Source organism: Hetaerina americana, unplaced genomic scaffold, assembly GCF_022747635.1.
Source record: "Hetaerina americana unplaced genomic scaffold, ioHetAmer1.1.p SCAF_3, whole genome shotgun sequence".
Classification (NCBI taxonomy): Eukaryota; Metazoa; Arthropoda; class Insecta; order Odonata; family Calopterygidae; genus Hetaerina; species Hetaerina americana.
The window spans coordinates 93,743,635-93,766,468 of NW_027286874.1; the positions used below are offsets into that span (position 1 = coordinate 93,743,635).

General features: G+C 35.4%; 1 protein-coding gene across 2 annotated transcripts in view; it reads right to left on the reverse strand.

Annotated features, from left to right (window-relative positions):
* Nucleotides 1-8,092: 8,092 nt before the first annotated feature.
* The window catches only part of wake (wide awake), a 143,927-nt gene continuing 129,185 nt past the window's right edge, over nucleotides 8,093-22,834 (reverse strand). For both annotated transcript variants that reach the window (XM_071587429.1, XM_071587430.1), the window contains 6 exons: nucleotides 22,295-22,354; nucleotides 20,133-20,576; nucleotides 18,912-19,078; nucleotides 17,715-18,032; nucleotides 17,123-17,378; nucleotides 8,093-13,682 (listed from right to left, as the gene is read on the reverse strand). In XM_071587429.1, the coding sequence (XP_071443530.1) occupies nucleotides 12,183-13,682; nucleotides 17,123-17,378; nucleotides 17,715-18,032; nucleotides 18,912-19,078; nucleotides 20,133-20,576; nucleotides 22,295-22,354 (2,745 nt within the window). In that variant the 3' untranslated portion in view covers nucleotides 8,093-12,182. The remainder of the gene's footprint in view (nucleotides 13,683-17,122; nucleotides 17,379-17,714; nucleotides 18,033-18,911; nucleotides 19,079-20,132; nucleotides 20,577-22,294; nucleotides 22,355-22,834) is intronic.

Below are 22,834 nucleotides of genomic sequence, written 5' to 3' on the forward strand. Positions count from 1 at the left end.
CATATTGAGGATGGTTTTCAGAATTCTTGATAAGAATTTTAATTTGAATAAACCTTTTGTAACTTTGAGTAAGTACTCAATATATATTATGTTTGTCAAATTTAAGAGAGACTCACCATTAACATCTCATTTAAGAGAGACTTTATCAATTAAAAATAAGTTTTTCACTTTCTGTATTTCCAGAATGCTCTCATTGACTTCCTATAGTGTAATAAAAACTCAATTAAAATATTGAATTCACAGAAAAGAATGTGATATAAAAATGAGTTCTTATTTTTAATGTTCAATTTCAACATACCATATTTCCTGGTCCATAAGATGTAATTTTTGTACTACAAAATGTGCTCTAAAAGCAGCCTCTATCTTACTAGCCTTCACAATCTGCAAAATGCTCTCCTCTGCTTTGAATCCCTTCTCAAAAAAAATTCATGGACACTTTCACCCTCTCAAACCTTCCCAAGACACGCATGTACCTTATGTACAGTATACATATGCAACAAATTTTTAAATACTTGGTTGTATGCATATGTATTTAAATGCCTGAATCAGACAAAAGGAGTTGTTGCATTAAAAAATAGCAGTTATATCAATGTTTATCATCGTTTCATCATAGAATCCCAGAAATTCATCGTCACTTCTGCTATCCTCTTTTTCTGGTTACCCCCTGCAACATCTTCTACAGGCCAGATATATAAATGATATATTCTTTCTGTGGCCACATAGCATGAATTCCCTTGAAACATTCATTTCCTCCCTCAATGATTTCTCTTCTCTCTCCTTCCCCTCCATCTACTCTACCTCAGAAATCACTTTCCTTATCGTTCACATTACCCTTACTAATAAAACATGCTACACCTCCTTCAACATCAAACCCATTAACAAATAGCAATGCCTCTACTACACCAGCTGCCATCCATCACACGATGTATTCTCCTTTCATACTCACTCTCCACCTGAGGTCACTGTATTTGTATTAACCCAAACTTCCTGGACATATTCTTTCACAATCTACATAACGCTCTCTCCCAATAATTCACCACTAGATCTTTAAAATATTTCCTGAATTGAACTTGAATAAGCATTGAGTAGCAGTAAATTCAATTTTGATAAAATAAAAGCTAAAATATAAGACCTAGGCCCTTGACTTAATGATGTCAACCTTGGCCTTAAACACAATTGTTGGGGAGACACCAAACAATTACAAGGAAATAATAAAAAATGACATAGAGAAACTATCTTTGGGTCTCTAAAACATTCTTTGGGTTTTTGGATGAGATTGTTTCATGTACTTAGAGAAGGTAGACTATCTGACAAGAACACTACTAGCAAGTATGGAGTAGAGGATTTAAACAATTAACTCCAGATGAATACAAATAAATGAATGATTTTTAGCCATCTCAAGGAAGATGATCTTTAATTAAAGGTCTGGAAAGACACACTGGAGAAGTGAAAGAATTTTACTATTTAGACAGGTAAGATCACATGTGATGAAAGAAGTATTCAATCAGAAGAGACAAGTACCAATGGAAAAGCATTCTGTCATAGACATGAGGAAGCAATTTGTTGAAAGACAAACAGGGAATCTATGGAAGATGGAAGAAGCAGAGGAAAGTAGATTGGGGGACGATGGAAATATGATTCATTCATGAATGGTCAAAGACCCAGGATCTTTCTTAAAAACTGTCTTTCATATTTGAACACATTAAAAAGCCTGTATGATTAGAAAAAAATTCTCTAGAGCTGTAAACTACAAAAATATCATTTTAGAATAATATACTTTACCAGGGAGAGAAGACTTCAGGAGCAAAAAAATGTAATCCTAGTATTATATAAAAGCTTTAACTCCTACCCTTTAGGTTTCTACTCAAAGACTTCAATGAATTATGAACACTAGTTCTTGAAAATTTTCATGAACAGCTTCTGTTTCCAACTGTCTCAGTTACTTTCATTTCAAATAATGAAGCTGAAGTAACAAAAAAAACAATTATATGTCTGCAAAATTTAGATCCTTAACATATTATTTGAGCAAATTCAATTTTCTGTAGAATTCATTTTACTGTTCCAATTTCTATCAGTCAGTGGTTTTAAAAGGACCATTTGTCTGTTATTGTAATGGAAACCTCAAAATTGAATGTCACAAGGAGATAACAAATTTTCTTTCTTTAGGAAAACCAATCACTCAGGAAGCAATTACCACAAGGACTCATGGATGAAAATTCAAAATCACTTCAGCCAACCACTATTTCAACCAGTAGCAACAATCATTACTTGAAACTAAATGTACAATCAACTGGCAAAAATAGTGACTAACGCTGCAGGAAAAGGAAATTCATTTTGCCACATTGATGAAGGCTGGTCGGTGGGCATACCGTATGTTTTCAGGTGTCCTTCCCTTCACTCCATAATTTCCAATCTTACATAATTCCAAGGATATGTACACATAAGGAGTAAGAAGAGGAGAAGAAGAATGAATTATTACTACTCTAAAAGGCTCTTCTATTTAAGTGGTCTTTGAGGTGAAATCTATGAACACTGATCAGTGGCCTTAAAGATGTGGATATCACATAGAATGGAGAAAATAACTCAGAAACCAGTAAATGTTTATTATGTTGTGGAACAAGCAAAAAAGGAACATGAATGAACCATGATATTACAAATCTAATTTAGAAAATAACAGTGATATTGATTCGTGCTTCAATATTAAGGCAAACATAATTTAATTTAATATAAACTTTAACATTTCTACTGAACAATATTTCCTAAGAGGTTGGAATGGATGAGATTAGTTGCAAAGCTGCCTTAAATAAATATGAAAGGGTGGTAGCTTTGTGGGTCAGAGATACATTACTGCTTTGTTCTATTCTAGTTATCATGGAACGATTTGTAATGAGGTATTTTTGGAAATGATTCAAATAAGTAGGATGGTTAATTGTTGATTAAAAAACGAAATGTTCCAAAAATTAGGTCAAATATGTGCAGGTACTTAGTAAACCTAATATTTCATAATGGCAACAGATGCTTTTTATTGCAAAGATTAAAATGTACCAAACATTTAGGAGGCACTGTAGCTTTATGCTATGCGCTTTTTGCTCCCCTTAATTAAGTATAATGACATATTGATTTGAAATATATCCAATTTGTTTTTCTCTGACAATTTATTATTCAGGACTATACCTCGGTAATGTATTGTTTTGGAGTATAGTAGCTCAGTATGTCCAACTTTGAGATTTTGAGGATGAAGTTAAAATCGAATTTCTTGATTAATTTTGAACTCATGAGCAGGATAGCATGAGTTTTGCTAATGTTCAGAAGAACAAATGTCCAAATCCACAACAGAGGAGACTTCTTTATTAACCTAAAATATCTTATTTCTTGGTGCATTAGGATAACATTGACAGCATATTTAAAGATTATCTAATTAAAGCGAGTACTGGCAGTTAGATAGAAAAGACCAAAGGCAAAATTTCACAAATATTGGAGAAAGGAGGAGTTGATGGGTTCAATCTGAAGAAGACAAAAAGGTGCCTAGGGTTGAGCATTGAGAATGTTGGGGGAGCAAAGGAGAGGAAGGAAAATATTAGGTCTCTGGGATGGTGCACAGGCTTGCATATTAAGAGCATCAGAATGACATAATCCAGGAAAAACAACAGTTTAAATTGGAAGACATTTTAAAAAACATGAAATAATAGTGTGTGTCAAAATTTAACTATCAACAATTACCTATTGCACATTTAATAAGGAATCACCAATCCATGACAAACTTGCATTAATTGAGGGAACTTTCTTTTTATTTAGTTATCATTTGGTTAAATACATGCTAACAATTATTATGGGGTGTTGGTTTTACAAACTGTGCTCAGGAAATATTTACCCATTAATTGAATTACTATGTGCTTTCAAAAAGGTCATGAGCTTAAACTTTCAAGATTCATACAATATTTTTGGTTTTACAGTATGATTGAAGTTTGACAGAAAGTATATGAACAAGTGTGTCTGGAGGCAGAAGCCCCATTTCATTGCAAATGCAAAGTTTAAAGAACTTCCTTTCTTTTCAGTTTTATGATGCATTAACCTAACAAAAGATGTATTATTGATGATGAAAAATAGCAAATTTAAAATTATTAACTTGCATCATACATTATGGTTATCCTCCAATAAATTCATTAAAAAAAAACTTTTGGAACATCATTCATACTTGCAATCAAGAGGGAGCATTATGGTAACTTGTTCCCGACTTTCAGTTCAATCCTCTCCCAAGATTTATTGGATATGCCCCTGCCCCTGGAAACAATGATGGACTGCGTCTGTGAGCTTTTTTAAGCTTTCTGCAATGTTTGTTAAACTTGCGGCTATATTCTAAAAATTGATTGTTGTCAAGGTGTGGAATAAAGAAACAGTAAATCACAATATTACTTCAAATGCAGAAATCAGGCATTTTACATGGAGAACTAAAGCATATTAATGTACTGGTAGGGGGATGGAATTTTTGGTTTATTATTTTCCATTTTGATAAGTATAAACCAATTAAATGAAATATACTGCCCAGAAAATGTGAATGAGACAACGTATGCTGTTTCCTCCATCATTAAGTTGTGGTGATTCTCTGGCTCCTGTACATATTGCAGCATGAGTCCCCATCTAGCCTATCAATCACACTCTGAGAGGTTGAAATGTTACCTTTAGAGTGAAGGAATGCACTTCAGTTTATTAATTGTATTCCACCTTGGGGAATCTATGTTAAGTGCATTTCAGTGCCCACATATTACAAATCGCATAGCTATTGGAACCTTGAATAAGTTATTATGTTTGAATAATCAGAAACTTGAGATTATATGATATATTTTTTGCATAATATCACATTAAAATGCCTGGTAAGGTAATATAGAAATACACCCATTACCAACACATTCTCTTTCACAAAGTAATGCATACATGCCTACTGAATAAATTTCATATTTGCTTAAAAATGATTTCATTATGAGTTTCCACTAGAATATATTATACCCGCGTATACTAATCGATCATCACTTCATTATTTACTTACACTGGGGTGATTCAACTTTTCCTGAAAATATGTGAAAGGGACTTTGAATTAGGAAAGTCACAGTTTTTTGTAATCAGTATAAGCTCCTCTTTTAATATCTGGTAATTAAGAACCAATTATCATATGCTCTAGCTTACCCTCACAAGCTGTTATTGCTTCCATTGAAATATCTGGGGTTATTTCTACCTTAAAGTTAATCAAAGTCTTGGAAAAATACTTAACACATTTGTTAGCCAAAGAATCTGTTGGTTGTTATAATATACTGTTGATATGTATATACGTTAATATTTTAGAAGTAATTTATGATGGTGAATATTAAATTTTCAAACCTCCATGTCTTCCACTATAGAATGGCCACAGGGAACTTGTGAAAAAAATTTAGTATTATTATTTGAGAAAATATCAAATTTTCATAAAATACATATGAAAAAAGTATATTGATTGATGTAATGGCTATCTCAGTAGTCTGTTGGAGAGGCTAGCTCATCTCTGTTACAAACATAGTTAATATCTGCAGGTCTGCAGTTGTTAGGTGTGGTGTGTTGATCTACAGTAGAAATGAAAATATTTTTACAATGATAGAGGATTTAAAAATTATAAGGAAAGAGGTAGATGACATAAAGATCATAAAAATGTTTACGTACCTCTAAATTCCCTGTGGTAAATCTGACCACATTCAGTTTCTCTCTCTTCGCCCTTGTTTTGGCCTTGAGATCTTTCCATGTTTGAAAATGTATCAGAAAAGTTGCACATGCATTCTCTTTCTTACCAGTCAAATTTTCTCTTTATCAGAGAGCTCAGTATCAGACTTCATAGTGTGAATGACATTATGAAGCTTAGTAATGAGACACACTATCTTGCATCACCTCCTTCCTGGTCTGCTGTGGTATGAACACATGTAAAATGGCTCCCACAATAATTATATATGTAGAAGTATGCACCAAATCAACATGGATTACAATTGGGACTGTCTCCTAAATGCTGTTTTGTACATTTAAAAAATTCAAGTTATAATGAAACTAAAGGGAAAATTGTTTCCACAATAGTTAATCTAAAAATTCAATATTATTCTCTTATTAAGTAAATATTTCCTCACTTCTCACCATGCTAAGGAAGTCTTGATAACTCTCATACTAAGCTTCTCCCTGACATTATCTCCTCTGGTGAATTTCAAAACTTCACCCATGCCCTACCTCATTCCTCTTTCCAACTACCATTTTCCCACCAATCCATTTCCTTCATTTTTGTTATGGCTTTTTCCATGATGCTCCCATCCTTCCAGTGTGAAGGCCCCTCCTTTTTTAGTTTGCTTCATGAGGATGGATTTACTGTATGGACATGGTGTGGTATGGAGATGTAATTATTTAAGAAGACTAAGATACTTCTGAAGGATCTCAGGTTTTCCCGTCGTATGGTATTCAACAAGTTCTCTCGGGTTTCCCTTCAGGGTGAAGTGACTTCACCCTGAAGACGATGGCAGAGTTAGCCATCAAAACATTGGTGTACTGCAAACTGACCCGGTGGGAAACCCGAGACAACTTCTTGAAAGATACTTCTGAGTGAAAATTTCTTAGGTCCTCCTTAATTGCTGAGAAATAATAGAAATTTTTACTAAAATTCTTGACTCACTTGATGTTGCAGTTCATATGTTAAGATAATAATCTTCATTCTTGGGTAGTACACAGAAAAGCCTACCCCCATTCGCCTGAATATCTCATACATTAGGAATTACTATGAAGTGAACTCCACCCTGTCAATGTGATCCATTCAACCTGAGTAACAGTTCACTGTTTTTATTTTAAACATTACAAATTTATTGATATTCTTAAGAAATTGAAATATTATGTTATGAAGACAGAAAAGTTCAATTAAGATGGAGAACACATAGGAAATTTGACCCAAGGTGCCTAAATGTCTTGGTCAGGCCATGGTAGAGTGGGGGATGTGGTATATAGAAAGCCAAGGGTGCTAAAAGGTAGAGATTACTAACTACATAGAAATTATGTTGAAGGAAGCAAATATGTATAGAGATAGGTGAGAAGTGGTAGGGGAGAATTGAGGAGGAATTGTTGAGGTGGTATTGCTTGGCAGAAAGGAAGGAAAGAGGTGATCCGTGAGAGAAGATAAATACCCAGTATTTGATTTGGTAGGAGACTAGAGAAATAAGTTCCAAAGTGTTTGGTAGGTAATAGGACTTATGTTATGGCTGAGAAATGAATATCAGGTTCTGATGAAAGTGAAATCAGGTGTTGAGGATAAGAAAACACAGTGGAATGAGTAGTGCATGAAGGTTGGTGAAAATGAAAATGGGGTGAAAGGTAGGAATGATGAGAGGGGACCCTTAATTTGTAGAGAATTGAGGATATTTGAATGCACTTTAGATGCTTGGGAAAGTAGGTTGATTTATTTTTCCCATCCCAGCTCAAGTTTCATATGTTAAAACTTCAATATTTCTTCTGCATTCATTGACATGCAGAATGGTCCTTATCAAGTATCTACTTATTGCTATGCTCACCCAATTCAGTAAAAAGCTGAGCAACTTAGAGCAGAGAGCTGTCTATCTTATAACTGCCTGGAAGTGGATATAAAAAAAGAGCCTGTGTGGCAGCCAAAGGGGAAGAAAGAGATATGGCTAAGTTGTATTAGGGAGTGGTAAAAATTGTCTGACATTAAAAAAAAGTGGTTGAAAGGTTATAAGAGGCCTATTTTAGTTCACTTTTCTTCATTTTATTAGTATTAAATACTGAGGCATGTACCTATCTTCTTAATCAAAAGAGCAACTAAAATTTATATTTATAATACAACTTAATAGTGAGACTAAATGATTAAAGTTTCCTAGTATGAGTTTTTTGTGCTGTTTCCTACCGTTAATTTGCCTAATTAAGGTGGAAAGTCATGACCAAGATTAAAGCTGTATGCCTAACTATTTATTTTACTCCCTAGAGGGTTTTTTGAGTGAATTGATTCTGAAATGCAATTTGTTCCTCTCACTCTAAGGGACATTTATTGTCCTACACAAACATGCACAGCAGGTACTTGTGTATAAGAAGTGTGCATAACTACAAAATATCATTCATATAGCTAAAGTACAAAATATAATAATTCAATTTCTGTAAAAATCTTCACTGCCAACAAATTGGGTGTTTTTTCTGAAGAGACATTTGTTAGATAAATAATGGCCATAACTTTGGCTTTATTTTCAACATAATTTAGTGGTAACAACCATTGTGTTGACATCACATGGAGATGAGGCAGGAGTGTGACACTTAGTACCTAACCAACAGCGCAAACTTTCAGGAACCACAGAGACCACAGATGAACAGGGAAGTTTGAGTAAGTATGTGGCTTAGGCTAATGTTAAACTGGGAACATTTTTCAAGCCTCCTACTTGGTGTTACACTTAGCAAGCAAAAGGGCAAGAGAAAGAATGTGATGGGTAGATACTGTCACACTGACACTTAAAATCAATAAGCCTGTCTTTAAACCACACACACTCAACATACTTACACATTAAATTTGGTAAGAAAAGCATCAACTGAAAATATGGCCAGGAAAGCTTCTCCGAAGATTTCATTCACAAATGGTAATTGGCTGGCTGAGACATGCTATGTACTTATTTCTGAATGAGCAATTTTAAATGTCATTGAAGTCAATTTACATGGAATAAGATATTCAAATCGCAGAATTGTTTCATCCCATTGTGATACTTTTCATGTTTTTGCCCACAATTACCATTTATAAATCATGTAACCAGTTTGATTTTTTTCATGGAAAAATTTAAAGCCTAATGTAGTTGTAACAAATGCTTGACAGAAATATGTAATTACAATGAAGAATTTGTCATTTGAATATCCATAAAAAGCAAATGCATTTGCTTTGTTCTTTTCCCAAATACTGTACAAGATAACAACTTTACAACAAGTTGCAACAATCAGGATTAAAACATCCATAACATCTGTATAAAATAGTATTTACTTTTATCTAAACATTAAGCACAGGAACTAAATGTAAAACATCACTGTCCAAACTTCGGTCATTTGGAATGCTTTTAAATATTTTATCTCACAATGCCATAGGTTTTTCACCCACCCCAATCCAAGAAGTGAAAGACAAAAAAGAAAGAAGCACTTTCCATAAAGAACATTACTGCAAGAAGAATTCAGAAGAATGTGCTATGAAGGTCATTAAAAATCTAATTAGTAAAAGCAACACGTCACAATACACTCATTTGTGATAAATTTTGAGGGAATCAAAAGAAATCATCCAGCAGATAATACTTAATTAAGTGAATCTGAAAGTATTGCACATAGCAGCCATATTGTTAATGCAAAACATGAAATTTACAAGGGAATTCAGAGTACCAACTGTGAATGATTCACACTGTCTTTGGGTAAGCTGATGCTCAGCTAAGATACAGTTGAATTCAAGTCTTTTTTAATAGAGTACTTACATTGATCACTTTAGCAGAACTTTACTGGGTTTCTCTTACTTTTTACTACCCAATGATCATAAAATAATTTCCACCAACTGAATGGAAGTATATGACTGGGACTAAATTGATAAGATGTTCACATTGGGTTAACAGTGGTCAAAGTACACTCACACCCCGGCTACATATTTGCTATAATTGCTATACTGCTGAGAATTTCATGTTTATAATCTATACTGAGATGTATACGTAAAATGTTTAGTATGCATTCTAATTACAGAGTAGATACACATAAAGGTGTACATATATTTTGTTCTACTGTGAGCTGAGCATGAGATCACCCATAGTATGAATTTCCCCTAATGAAAAATGAATAAATGAAATGAATGGCCCTTATAAGCTCCGTACCATATTCACATATGATCATGGTTAATTAATTAAAAGCATTAACAGTTTGATGTGGTTAGAAGCAAAACTATACTCAAGGCAAATAGAAAATTAAAAATTGTATGCAGGTACCACTTTTTTCTTGAAATATTTTTTAACACAGTGGGTCAAAAAATTTTTACACTAGGATATGGTTTTTTCACATTTGGTGTTGATAGACACCTTAAAATTTTAGAAATAAAATGACCCATAGTTAAAGAATATGAGAACATTGACACCAAGTTGGGGCCAAAAAGAGGCTGTCATATTTATTCTAGAGCCCTTGAATAGTTTATTTTGAAATATTTATTCCGATTTTACAAATAAAATTTCAGTGTGGCTAATGCTAAATATACTAATTTGATAGTGAATCAAGAAAAAGCAAAAGCATATAATGCAATATGCTAACTTGAATTTGGAGCCTGATATGAGATAGAAATGTCATGAAATACCTCTGGGCCAAAAGAGTAGAGGTGTGATACAAAATGAAATTGGTCTCATAAGAATTAAAGATAAACTGGTTTTCTAAAGTATATTTATGCTCTTTGGAAGCTGTGAGATTATCCTTGTGACGCTGTATTACTGATATCATGTTATTTCTTTGAAAACATTTAGACTAAGTTTGATACTGATTATAATTAACTGCTCCTTTGTAAAAAAATTTACAATTTACTAATTATTGGAAAATCTTTTATATAATAGGTAAAATATTTTCATTTCAAAAGCATAAAGTTTGTTGTGATTCAAATGTAACCCTGAAAGTCCAAACTTTTCATCAAATGCCCTATTTTGATCATTTTAAAAAATGCCCATTGATTCATGTGTACCCGAACAATCATGGACCAGCAAAATTCTATGATTCAGGTAATCATAGAACATGTAATGATGATCTTGTAGTTCCATTCTATTGAGTATTTGAACGTCACTAATAATGCATCGGCTTGGAAAAAAGTATCCATTCATCCCTTGCTTACTTTTACCAATGATTGTTTAAATGGCTTGAAAATATACCTCATAAAGAAAAATAGGATGGTTTCATTTTCTTCAAAATATATCCTATTTAAAATCTGTTCATGAAAACTGATGATTATTTAGACTTCATTGGATAGTTAAAATTCACTTCAATTGATATCCAAGCTCAAATATTGGGTAGGATTAATATTAATGCTTACAACTTGTGGCCATTCCTTCAATAAGAAACATGTGACCCACCCTAATTTCACTTCACATCACCTTATTAATTTTTTACATCATTCAACATTGCGCCAGATTTTGAATATTAGGTTAAACCATCAGTAATACACTTATTGATAATCTTCAGATGCTTGGAGACACTCGCACATGATAAAGCAAACTTGCATCCACCACTAACTTTGGGAATACGAAAGTTCAAGAAAGACAAAGTCATCCGCATTATCTCTGGAGTCAGCAGCCATATCCCTAGAAATTGCAAGGATATGGCTCCCATCTATTTCAACTCCAGCCATTGTAATACATAATACTGAAATTATATTTTTACATGTGGGAGAAAGAAAGATTTTTCTGTGAAGGAACCATGAAAACATATTCAAATCATGCTAACTCAAGGAAAAATACTAACCTAAAGCTTTGAGTTATGATGCCATCAAATGAATAAATTATTAAAGAATTTAAATTTGCATAGCTTTTATAATATTTCATTTATAATGCAGCTAAATTATATGTTGAATTTTCTAGTTTTGGACTTGCTCCTTGAGATAAGTCAAAATCATGGGATATTCTGACAAATACAGCAACAACCATGACCAAATATGGCACGAAGTACTACAGCAGAGCCACACATAATTATTAAATGCAAAATACTACGTTACCAAGATTCTTGACATGTCAATCAAATGCAAACAGCACATTAATACTAAATTAATACTGCACTTAGAGATAGTTTTCATTAATTTAACAGCCCAACCAAAATAATAAAAATATTTTCAGTGGATGGGCCATTTCTACCTTAAAATCTTTCAACAAGAGTCACAAAATCATTCAAAATAAACATATTTGATTAAAATTTCTTCAATATATGCATCCCTCAAAGTTGACTAGAATGGTAGACAAAATAATTATATAGGACAATTGCACCTCATGCCGATGCACTGGGATAAAGGTAATTAAAAGAAGGAGAGATGCTTTTAATTTTGATGTCCTTTGATGAGTACATCTTTGACGATTTGGGCCTTAGAGAGCATGGAAAGAAGACAGAGAGAGAGAGAGAGAGAAGGATCAGGGCGTGGGACACAATGATCCTCTTCAGAGGTAGGCAGAGTGCCTGCTGGAGTGCTGAATAGCAGCAAGCAGGTCGTGGCGCATTCTTATGTACAACCGTCCGCGCCTCCACGGATTCTGGAGCATTAGCGGTCGGAAATCATCTCGCAGGCAGCGTTCTCGAGCTCCTATCACGGCCACCAGGCAAAAGGATCTCAGTCGCTGGGCACCCGCATACACGGGACCTGATTTACCCTTGAGAACGGCTGCCATGCTCAACTGTTGCACTACCAAGTCCACCACCTCTCGGGCGGTGGTCTCCCTAGTCACATGCAACCGGACACTGGTGCCAGGGGCCAGCCCCGTCTCATACGCAGCGTAAACTTGCAGCTCACTTCCAGTGTCGTCTGCAGCACCGCGACTTCCAACCATGTCATCCTCCTCTTCGCAGTCCACATCGTTGTCTATTTCCCCCAAGTCCACTATCTCCCCGGGATCTACCCCGTAGTCCTCGCCCATGGGGCGGTCGCCCTCCCCCGACCTGCCCGACTCCCCAGACGGATCCACTCCCGCCCAGCACCCGGCGCCGTCGCTGCTGATGCTGACCGTCTCCTCGCTCCCCGAGGCTGTGCTCTGGACTCGCTCCGCCTCTCCGACCGCCCCGCCGTCGGACACTCCGAGTAGGCTGCCGTAAGGGCGATGAGCGGCGGAGGCGGAGGGGCGTGAGTGGAGGCCCACCCCGACGACCTGCCCCACACCGTTGGCCGTCACCCTGCGGCCCGCTCGCTTCACCAGCGGCAGGGTGGAGTCGCTGTGGGCCCGAAGGCCGGGGCCGCTCCCCCAGCCCATGTCCGCACCCACCATGCCCAACCTTGCCGCCTCACCGTCGCGGAGCGAGGTCCCGCCGCCCTGGCTCCCCTTCCTCCCGCGGCCGTGGAGGTGGTCCTCGCTCCGCGAGGGCGGGAGGCGAGTGCCCACATCCGACACGGTAGACGCGGGGGACGCGTTGGCTGAGTCCTGGGAGGCGCGGGCGTGTAGCTGCTGCTCACTCTTGCTGTGCTCCCCACAGAGGCCGCCCCCCATGCCTACGCCGGGCACCCATCTGGGAGGAGGCGGCACAGGGGCGGCCGCAGCCTTCTTGGACAGCTTCCCCTTCACGGAGGAAACGACGGAGCCGGTGGCTCCGGGCTCCCCCTTAGGGAGCTGGAGGAAGAGGAGGCCGGCTCCAGTGTTGCCTCCGGTGTCACCGTCCAGCGGGCTGCCCCTACTACTTCCTCCGCCCGTTCCGGTACTCATCTCGCCCCCGCCACTGCTGGCTCTCCGCGGGGGGAGGATAGAGAGGGCCGGTTGGGCGAGGAGAGGGGTTGGCGGTTGGAGGAGGCGGTGAAGAGGGATTCCTGCGGATGATGAACTGCGGTCCCGGGCGAACGTGAGGGCATCCATCAGCCAACGAGCGCCCTGCCACGCCAGATTCAGCTGTGTTGACAGTGTAGATAGTTGTGCGAGTCTGTCCTTGGCGGCAGATACTTCGGCTGAAGAGAACGCCTGGGTTCGCAAAATAGGAAAAAATCTGTAGGAGCATACTTGTTTCGGTTGTGCATTTCCGATACATTTTATATCTTATTTTTCCTTTCTAGTTCAATGAGTTTTTGAATGTATGTAGCAAAGCTTATCCTCGAGAAATACAGACATACTCGCACATTTAGATCCACATCAAACAAATTTATGTGCTATTTTTTGCAGGGCCCTTTTAGTTTTTGTTCAAATTTTCTGTACCAATTTATATATATAGTATATATATATATATATATATATATATATATATATATATATATATATATATATATATTAGAAAACGGAGTCTAATGAGATATTTTTAATGAAAAACAGTTTTAGCACATTTATGAACGATTTAAAATTTCAATATGCTTGCAGAGCCCCAAATAATTCCATAGAATATAGACTATCATGCAAAATAAAATGCTACACAACCTGTTTTTAATGCATAAAGGTATGGTATACATAATAAAAATAATTTAAATTTAAAGTAAAAATAAAAGGTTTAAACTTAAAAAAGCATGTTTCTTTCGTGCTGTCGATTCACCATCGCTTGGGGTGAGGTTCATTTATCCTCTGGCTATATTCCTTCTTCAATGAATGCTTTGGGACTATATCCAGGAAACCTCTATTTTTCTAAACTAGTTATTGATATATAATTGCAAATACCCTCTTTTGTGATTCTGTGGGAATATGCCACTGCCTTGATTACCTTCAATTCTTGTAGTGCTTTTTTTTAATCTCCTGATCAAGTATTTCAGGACTCAAGCCATCTTAATCTACCTTGTCTTCCCATTCCATATCTTAGTTATATAACCTACTTTCTTCACTACATTATACTAACATATGTTATATATATCTTCCCTGAATCTCTTTTAGTACAATTAATACCTTTTCTGTGTCATATCACATTCAGTACAGTTTTTCCTTTGCTGTCTCCTGACATTTCTCTTACCTTCCTTGTAAAGCTCTTCCACTAATCTGTGTTTCTGAATTTGCTCCACATTATTGCATTACAACCACGTTTCCTTGGCCTGATATGTCTGTATTTCTTGAAGATAAGCTTGCTCTTCCTGTTTCTTAAATAGGGTTTGGTTAGATTTACATACAGCCTTGCACCATTTCTGTTCTAAAATTCTATCCTTTCTAACTTCCATTTTCCAAATCATCTCTCCAGTGATTCAAGAGTTCTTAATGCTGTACTCTATTGTTCTTGTGTTCCTCTTTCTATTCCTTTTCTAGAACAATCCAACTACTTATTCCTTCATTATATGCATCTTCAAGGGGATGCAGTAGTCTGGTGGCCCGAGCACTGGGCTACTGGCTGGAGGGTCTGGGTTTGATTCCCAGGTGCCTCTGGGCACCTTCAGCTTGACCTAAGCTGTGTGATTTTTTGGTTCCGAATTCTTCCTGGGAAGCTACAGATGGTACAGATAAAGGAACTGGTACCCCTATCTTGATATGTGAATTTTCTATGCCATTGGGCCTAGTACTGGTTGAGCTCTTCTCCCTTATCAAATCGATCTTTGGATGGATAACTGTGATTTTTATGCATCTTTTACTCATGATGCTGGCTGGGTCTGCATAACTGGTACCCAAATATTAACACAATAGCCAGGGATTCAAATCCAACTAGGGCAAGGAGAGTATGGTTGCCTGTGATATATCTGCTTACTATTGCTTAATACAAAATAAATTGCTATTGAAAAAAAATGAAAAATGCAGTAATTACAACTATGGTATCTTAGCATGATAACCTTCACTTACAGTAATCATGGCCTCAGTTTATTCAAATACTCATTTCCATTTTCAATAGCAAACCTTAATCTGTAATTATATGAAATATAAAAATGAGTAATAAGTATATGCATCTACCAGATCCCTGCAAGTCTGCCAGATCATTTGCTCTTCATCTGCATGTTACTGATTACAGGCCTTCTGAGGATGAGTGTATCGACTAAAACTCAGAAGTTTTTAATTTCAAATTCAAAGGAAACAATCTAATAATTCCTGTAGGTTGAAAATGAGCTTAATGTATCACTGAACTAAAATGACTTGATGTATCACTAAAGAAAAATTCCAGAGTGACTAATTGAGATTATGTACTTTAAACATGTTGCATTGCTTGAACAGTTTTAAATTTCTGTACATTTTATTACAATTACTCTTATTTTATGTATGCCAAAACATTAACCATAAATTTTATCTTACATGAGAATGGGAGCATGTGGGATCATTTTGGCGCATGCAGACACCTTGAAAATATAGTCAGTTGTTAACTAACAAAAAAAACAACCGCAGTAACCCAAAGGATCGCTTGATTGATGTGGGTTAGGTCCATCTAGTACAAAGTCCAATGGTGTATGAAAGTCACATATTTCAGAGTAAGGGGGCCAGATCCTATTCAAATGCCTCTATACTATGCTGCGGTTCCCCTGAAAGATCTGATACCCAAAAGATCACATAGGATAGATGAAGCTGAGAGTGCTCAGAGATGTGGCTTGGAATTGAACCCAGGCCCTCAAGAGCCAAGAGCTCTACCGAATAGAATACTATGCTACCCCAATTGCTCATGAAATGCCCACAAATTATTTATTTAAAAAAATATTTCACATGACTCTGTTTTTTATGAATATCAAATAGTGCAAAAAGTTTGAACAAAATCTTAGAGTAAACAGCCAAATCATTCATTAAATGATGCATACAAACATTTTATAATTTATTTTCAGTAAAACTATATGAGATGTTGGCAGATAATTGAAAATGCACAAAAAGTTCAAAAATGTTAACAATCAAATTGTGTGTATGATCTCATAAATATATAGATGAGTTATTAGGAAATTTGTTAAATTTTAATTTATATCAAGACTTATATTATTTTGCTTTCTGCAGGAATACATAATTTGTATCCCTATGTATCAAAGATGACTTAAAGAAAAAGTTGATTTGATATATGTATATTTTATGGAGGATCTAATATAATCAACTAACATGTAGTGTTAGACTTTATGATTTGGAAAAATAGTATGACGAATGATGGCTAAGTAGAACTAACTAGGATTAATAGTTGGTGGTGTAACTGGGAAAATGCATTGTAGATTGCCAATATGCAAGGATGTCACCATGTCCCAACTACATCTGTACTTCAATGCAACAATTTCAGAGTGTAAAAATCATTCGCCTTGACAGGGTGAATGATTTTTACACTCCAAAATTGTTGCATTGAAATGCTCATTAGCGGATGACTCCGTTAAAAGTTACTGTTATGGCATATCCCACAGTTTCTTTGGAATACATCTGTACTGTTTTCAAAACTGATGGAAAAGAAAATAGGCCATTAAGCATACAAAAGATAGTGCATACATAGAAGTGCTTTATGAAGCAAAACACTTTGCATCATTCTTAGACTTTTGTTTATATTACTGTACCTCTCTGTGGGAGTGTTGAGCAATAATTGTGTCAATCTCAAGTATTGAGCTGAGACGGGCATATCGACAAATGAATTCCCGTTGATACGCTGATAGATGTGCAACTTCAAAGGCCTGCACAGGAAGAGGAAGTAGGTCAGGCCGACGAAGAAGGGCTTCCTTTTGACCAGGGGCAGCACAAGATGCCTCTGCTGGAGGTACAACTACAAGGAGTGATACTTCACTGCTCACTTCCACAACTTCTGCATCCCACAGCCTGAAAAAGAAGTGATAGGATGAATAAGCAAAGATATGGCAGGGTAAGTGGAGTGAATTGATAGGTAATTATGAACAAATTCATTATTTATTTGAAATGTTAACATGTATATAAATTTCAAATTTCAGCAATTGTTAATGAAAAGTGAAATTAATTAGGGGCTTGTTTATAAAATAATTAGACAAAAATACAATCTGTCGCATAAGCAATTGGAAAATTTTCAAAGTTTTGATAGAAAAATTTCACTAAATTTTGTAACCTTGGGAGAAGTTTCATTTTTGGTAAGAACCAATGTCCATGAACTTATTTGAAGAATATATTTTTATTTCACCCAACCTGTGACTAAGAGCATCCTCAGCTCCAACCTCCACATAAGCCAGAAGTCTACGAGCAGTAGCAGACACCAACTGAATAAATGCTCTCTGTGTTTCATTTCCTTCATCATCGTCATCATCATCCATATCCTCATCTGGTGCACCAGTGTCGGCCTCACTCTCTTCATGCCTTTGCATTTCCTTTGAGTCTCCAATGCCTTCCAGAGCATCTCCTGGCCGCTTTATGGTGTCATCTAGATCTGGAGAGAACAGCCACCTTCTCTCCTTCTTTACCCCCTTGTGTCTCGCTGACAGCCTCTTCAGCCATGCCCACTCCTCCCTGAGGATGACAGGTTGAAATAAAAAATTCATGGATTTCTCAATGTCAATTGTCAAATTGTCAATCAAAAGTCTGCCAATCGGTCAGAAGTGTAAATCACTACAATTAATGAGGTAGAAGTTATGTGGATTGTTCAATAAGTCCCCAGGCAAAAATAGAAAAACAAATTTTTCGGGTAGATTTTTTAAAAATGTTCAACGTAATCTCCTTTTAGCTTGATACGCTTTTCCCAGTGTTTCTCCAACTATTTTAAGCTGCCCAAAAAGTAGGATTTTGGAAGGTCCTCAAAATAGGCATCCGTGCGTAAATAAATACAAATACAGGAGCTGATGTGCCATGAACTTCATCCAATTTGACTTAAATCTCTTTTGGTGCTAAGCCTTTTTAAACATAAGTGTTTAATCACCACATAAAGCTTATTTTTTTCCATTTTTTTAAATAAAAAAGTTTATTGCTTCAATCGACCATGAAAATGAAAAACATGTTTGATATAGCTGAAACATTAACAGCAGTCTTGTGAGAGATGAGGCTTATGAAAAGCAAACATCTTCTGATACTATGAGCCCTATCTTTTGGATATTCTAAGGAATTATTGAAAGGCCAAGATACTTCATTTTGATTTAATTTAAATTGAAATAAGCTATTGAATTCATCTAATATTTTCACTCTGTAGAATGTCCAGCTAGCTTCATCTTTTTCCTCTATTTTCAAGAAAATTCTACTTGTACATAAAACTCTTGAAAATTAAAATTAACCTTATCCATCATTTTCAGAAGATAATGAATTTTTATCAACTTTGAAATGGATAAAATTTGACTATTTCATGAGGATAATAAATAGCTTCTTGTAAAATGGAAAAATTAAATAAGTGTGGCTTACGCTGAAACATGTGGATTGTCCCTAATCTTGCAATGAGGCAGAATGTTAGGTGTCTTCATTGGCACCAGGACCTGAATCAAGTCCACTGAGCTGCGCATTTTGAGATAAGATAAATAAAGTCCTCGTCCTAGTCTCACTCCACAAGATTGATGGTAAGCAATTTGCTCCTAGAATAAAGCAGAATAGGTACATTTAGAAAAGAAGTAAAAATAATTGCAGCTAGTCGATTTAATTGTTCATGTCACTTGCCAAAAAGTGACATGATGGATGATGATTTTTATCTCTAGCATTCATGGAAAAGTGAGGTAACTACAGAAAAGTATACAATTAAGTTACTTGACTACTTATTTACAAATTTGGGTTGATATGTTTTTAGAAATTTATTCACTTAAAAAAATCTTTCTGTAAATTCTATGTAATAGAGATCATGAATATAACAGTGAAAAAAATATAATAATCCTTACAATATTTTTTAATGTTATTCACTGAACTTGTAAGTGCAAACAATATAAAAAAATTCAGTTTTATTATTATTATTATTAAAATTTTATTACTTTCAAATAAAATTAAAATTTTTTCCTGTATTAAACATATGACATGTAAAAACATTTTTTTTCCAAGAGGGGCAGCAGTTTTATTTTTAAATTCAATGCTTTATCTTACAATCTAAGGCAATCTTAGGGGAAAAATATACCTCAACCTTCCTTGTGAAGATAGCCTCTGAAAAAGTTTCCAGCTAACATTGAGGAAATATACTTCTAACGAGGTTAAATGAACTGCCATGGGAAATACTAATATTGTTTTAAAATTTATGTACAATGGATAAACTATGTACCTACTACTTTCATATAAAATACGACAGACATTAGAGTTTTGATATGAAACTTTCCTTGTGAAAGTTGAAATATTGACCCCTATGAGTTAGTGATTCGAATTACACCAAGTTCTTTTAAGGTGCCATTTTAGCTGGGAAGACAATTTTGCAATGACCATTCAAAAAAATAAAGAATTCATTCATACTAGTTAGGCTGTCAAGCACAGTGTTTCACTCCTTAGCAACAATGAGTGAAAAGAAACTAGTGAAGCATAAGTTGGAAAAGAACAATAGACCAATGAAAGAACTTAGTGAAAACTTTTCTCCATGATTCGTATGGAAAAAGGCATTTAGAGGGGACATAGGAACTCTTTCTAGTCCCTTCCAGTTGATATTTTTCAATTAACCTGAATAGATGCCATCAGCATGTCACCAACATTAGGACCATCTTGTTGAGCAGAAGTCCCACTTGAACTACCAATTCCAGATGCACCAGACCCTTGTACTGAAGCTTGGTAATGCTGCTGGGAAGAGAGTAACGTGGCTGAACATAGTGATGAATAACCAGAAGATGAAGAGGGGTTGTTGGAAGATGAGGTGGAGGTGGAGGAGGCAGTTGTTCCCAAAGAAGAGATGGATGATGTCGATGATGAAGGTGGAGCCATGGAGCACGATGATGGCTGGATAGGAAAGTTGCATGGGTTGAATTGCTGGTAGGATCCTTGAGGAGATATAAGGGGCAGCCTTTGCTTCTGTAACACTTTGCTGAGGGGAACCCAGCGTGCATTAAGGCCAGAAGACACAGCTTTTGGAGATCTTACACAGTTGACTGCTGAGAAAACTAATGTGCCCTGAAAAAGGAAATTTGATTTTAGATAAGAAAGATGATTTCAGACAAGAAAATTTATTCTGGAAGAGTCTGAAGTGGAGTGAGAGTAGAATAAAGATGAAGCATAGCAATTTGAATATTATGAAATAGATCATAAAACTTATAAATTTTTCACACCCAAATACTCTTACAGAAGCTATTTATTCTTTCATAATTATTCACCATAAGTCTAATTAGTTAACATTACAGTAAAAACCTTAGGTTTCAACCCTGGAAATATTTTTGCAAGCTTTCAATTGTATGCATTCTTTAGCTCAATGAAAAATGCTTGGTCATAATTACTCATGAGTCCCCCAACAGCCAAAAAATGACTCATGAAAAAATTCTACTATAAGTAATTCCTGAATTGTTGATTTTAGCATATTGAATAGACATTCAAGTTGTAGTGTATTACGCATTCTTGGATTTCCATGAAAAGATATTTACTATTGAGGAAAGTTTGACACAAGATTTGTACCTTTAAGGAAAAACATTTCAATGTGGAAATTGTCAACATGATATTATATGAATAGGATTCCTAAGTCTCTGGTGTCACACTCTTAGTTGAATATTTTAATCTTTTTCCTTTGATGCCAAAAGATTTTTGGTTGTTATACATCATCAAAATGAACTACTTTAAAGACAATGTGACTCCAATAAACTCATTACGCTTCTAGCTAATTTATTTCATAATGATGATTAAATAGAAAAAACTGGAAGGGACTGCTTCTTGTGTGGTGAGAATAACTACTTCTATGAAACTATTTTACCTCTCAGTATTAGTCAATAATCAATAAGTTTCATCAAAACATGTATTTGGAATTTTATATTCTATGGCTATGTAACATGGATGATGACAGTACCAGAGAAAATATGAATAGAGGCACCAGTAATGTAGAGAAACAGAACAATAATAAAAATATAATGGAATGACGGAGTTAAAAATGAAGAAGTTGTTGAAGAATGACTGAAGTGAGAAGTCAATGGAGGACACAGAGGAGAATAAGGGGGAAAACTATATGGCATATCCTGAGATATGATAGTTTATTGAAAACTATAATTGATGGAAACATCTGAGGGGAAGACATACAGAGGAAGGGTATGGATGAATTATGAAATGTGGGCAATGGAGACAAGCAAAGGAACTATGAAAGTATAAAAATATTGGTAAATAATAGGATAGCTTGGAGAGCTGTAACTCATCCGTGTTGATAGCCCATCACAGTTGGCATCTTATTACAAAATCAAGTAATTTATTTTTAATTAAATACTTTGGTTTTAACTATAAAATTACATCAGGGATATTAATAATAATTAACATTAGAGCTTCTTAAAATTAAATGTGGAAAAAACAGCATTTTAAAATAATTTAAGGAATGGAGAGAAGAAATCCATAAATTAAATTTACATGATTGTATTAAACTGGCCATAGATAAATAAAATTGCAAAAAGGTCTATGTAAAATAGATCAACCTATTACGGATATTTAAGCTCCTTGTACTTATTTCCTTCAATTATGGAAAATTGCTAGTCAGTCATAAATCAACAGGATGACGGATCATTTTTTAAAATAGTCCTCAGCTTTGTTCTAACTGAGAATTTGGGAGAACAAGTGCAACCAATAAAAAATTAACTTAGAATGTAAACCTATTTTATGGTAATATTTTTGATGGCTGCCTGGATAAATTTTACCATTTTTACCTGAGAATCTCTTATTGGGCGATGATGTAATTGTCCAAGATCTTGAATACAGAGGGCAGTCTGAAAAAAAACAAAAGATGGCTATAAATTTTATGATTAAATTAAGCTTAAATATTTGTAACATTCATTCAAAGGATGTAAAACCAAGAAATGCAGAACTAAAAATATTTAACTTCTTCTATAATGTGGACGTTTAAGTATTCTATCAAAACTACATGCATACTGAAATATGATTTAATTTAACAAGAAATGCTTAAATACAAATGTCTTCAACTAAAATCTTTTTTCTAATATTAACCCAGCATATGGCAGGGCATTAACAATGAAGATTACCCACCAGACTTTTTTCGAAATTTGAAATTTTATCCATTGTATTTGGCAGTTCCTTTGTAAAAACTCATTACTTTATGCCACCTTTTGGTGAAGCATTTTCAAACTTAGGAAAAATTAGCTCTCAAAAAGAGAATTTTTGGCATTTATAAGAAGTGCCTATATATTTCTAATGGGATAAATGTGATATATTATTTCCATCAGTCACTT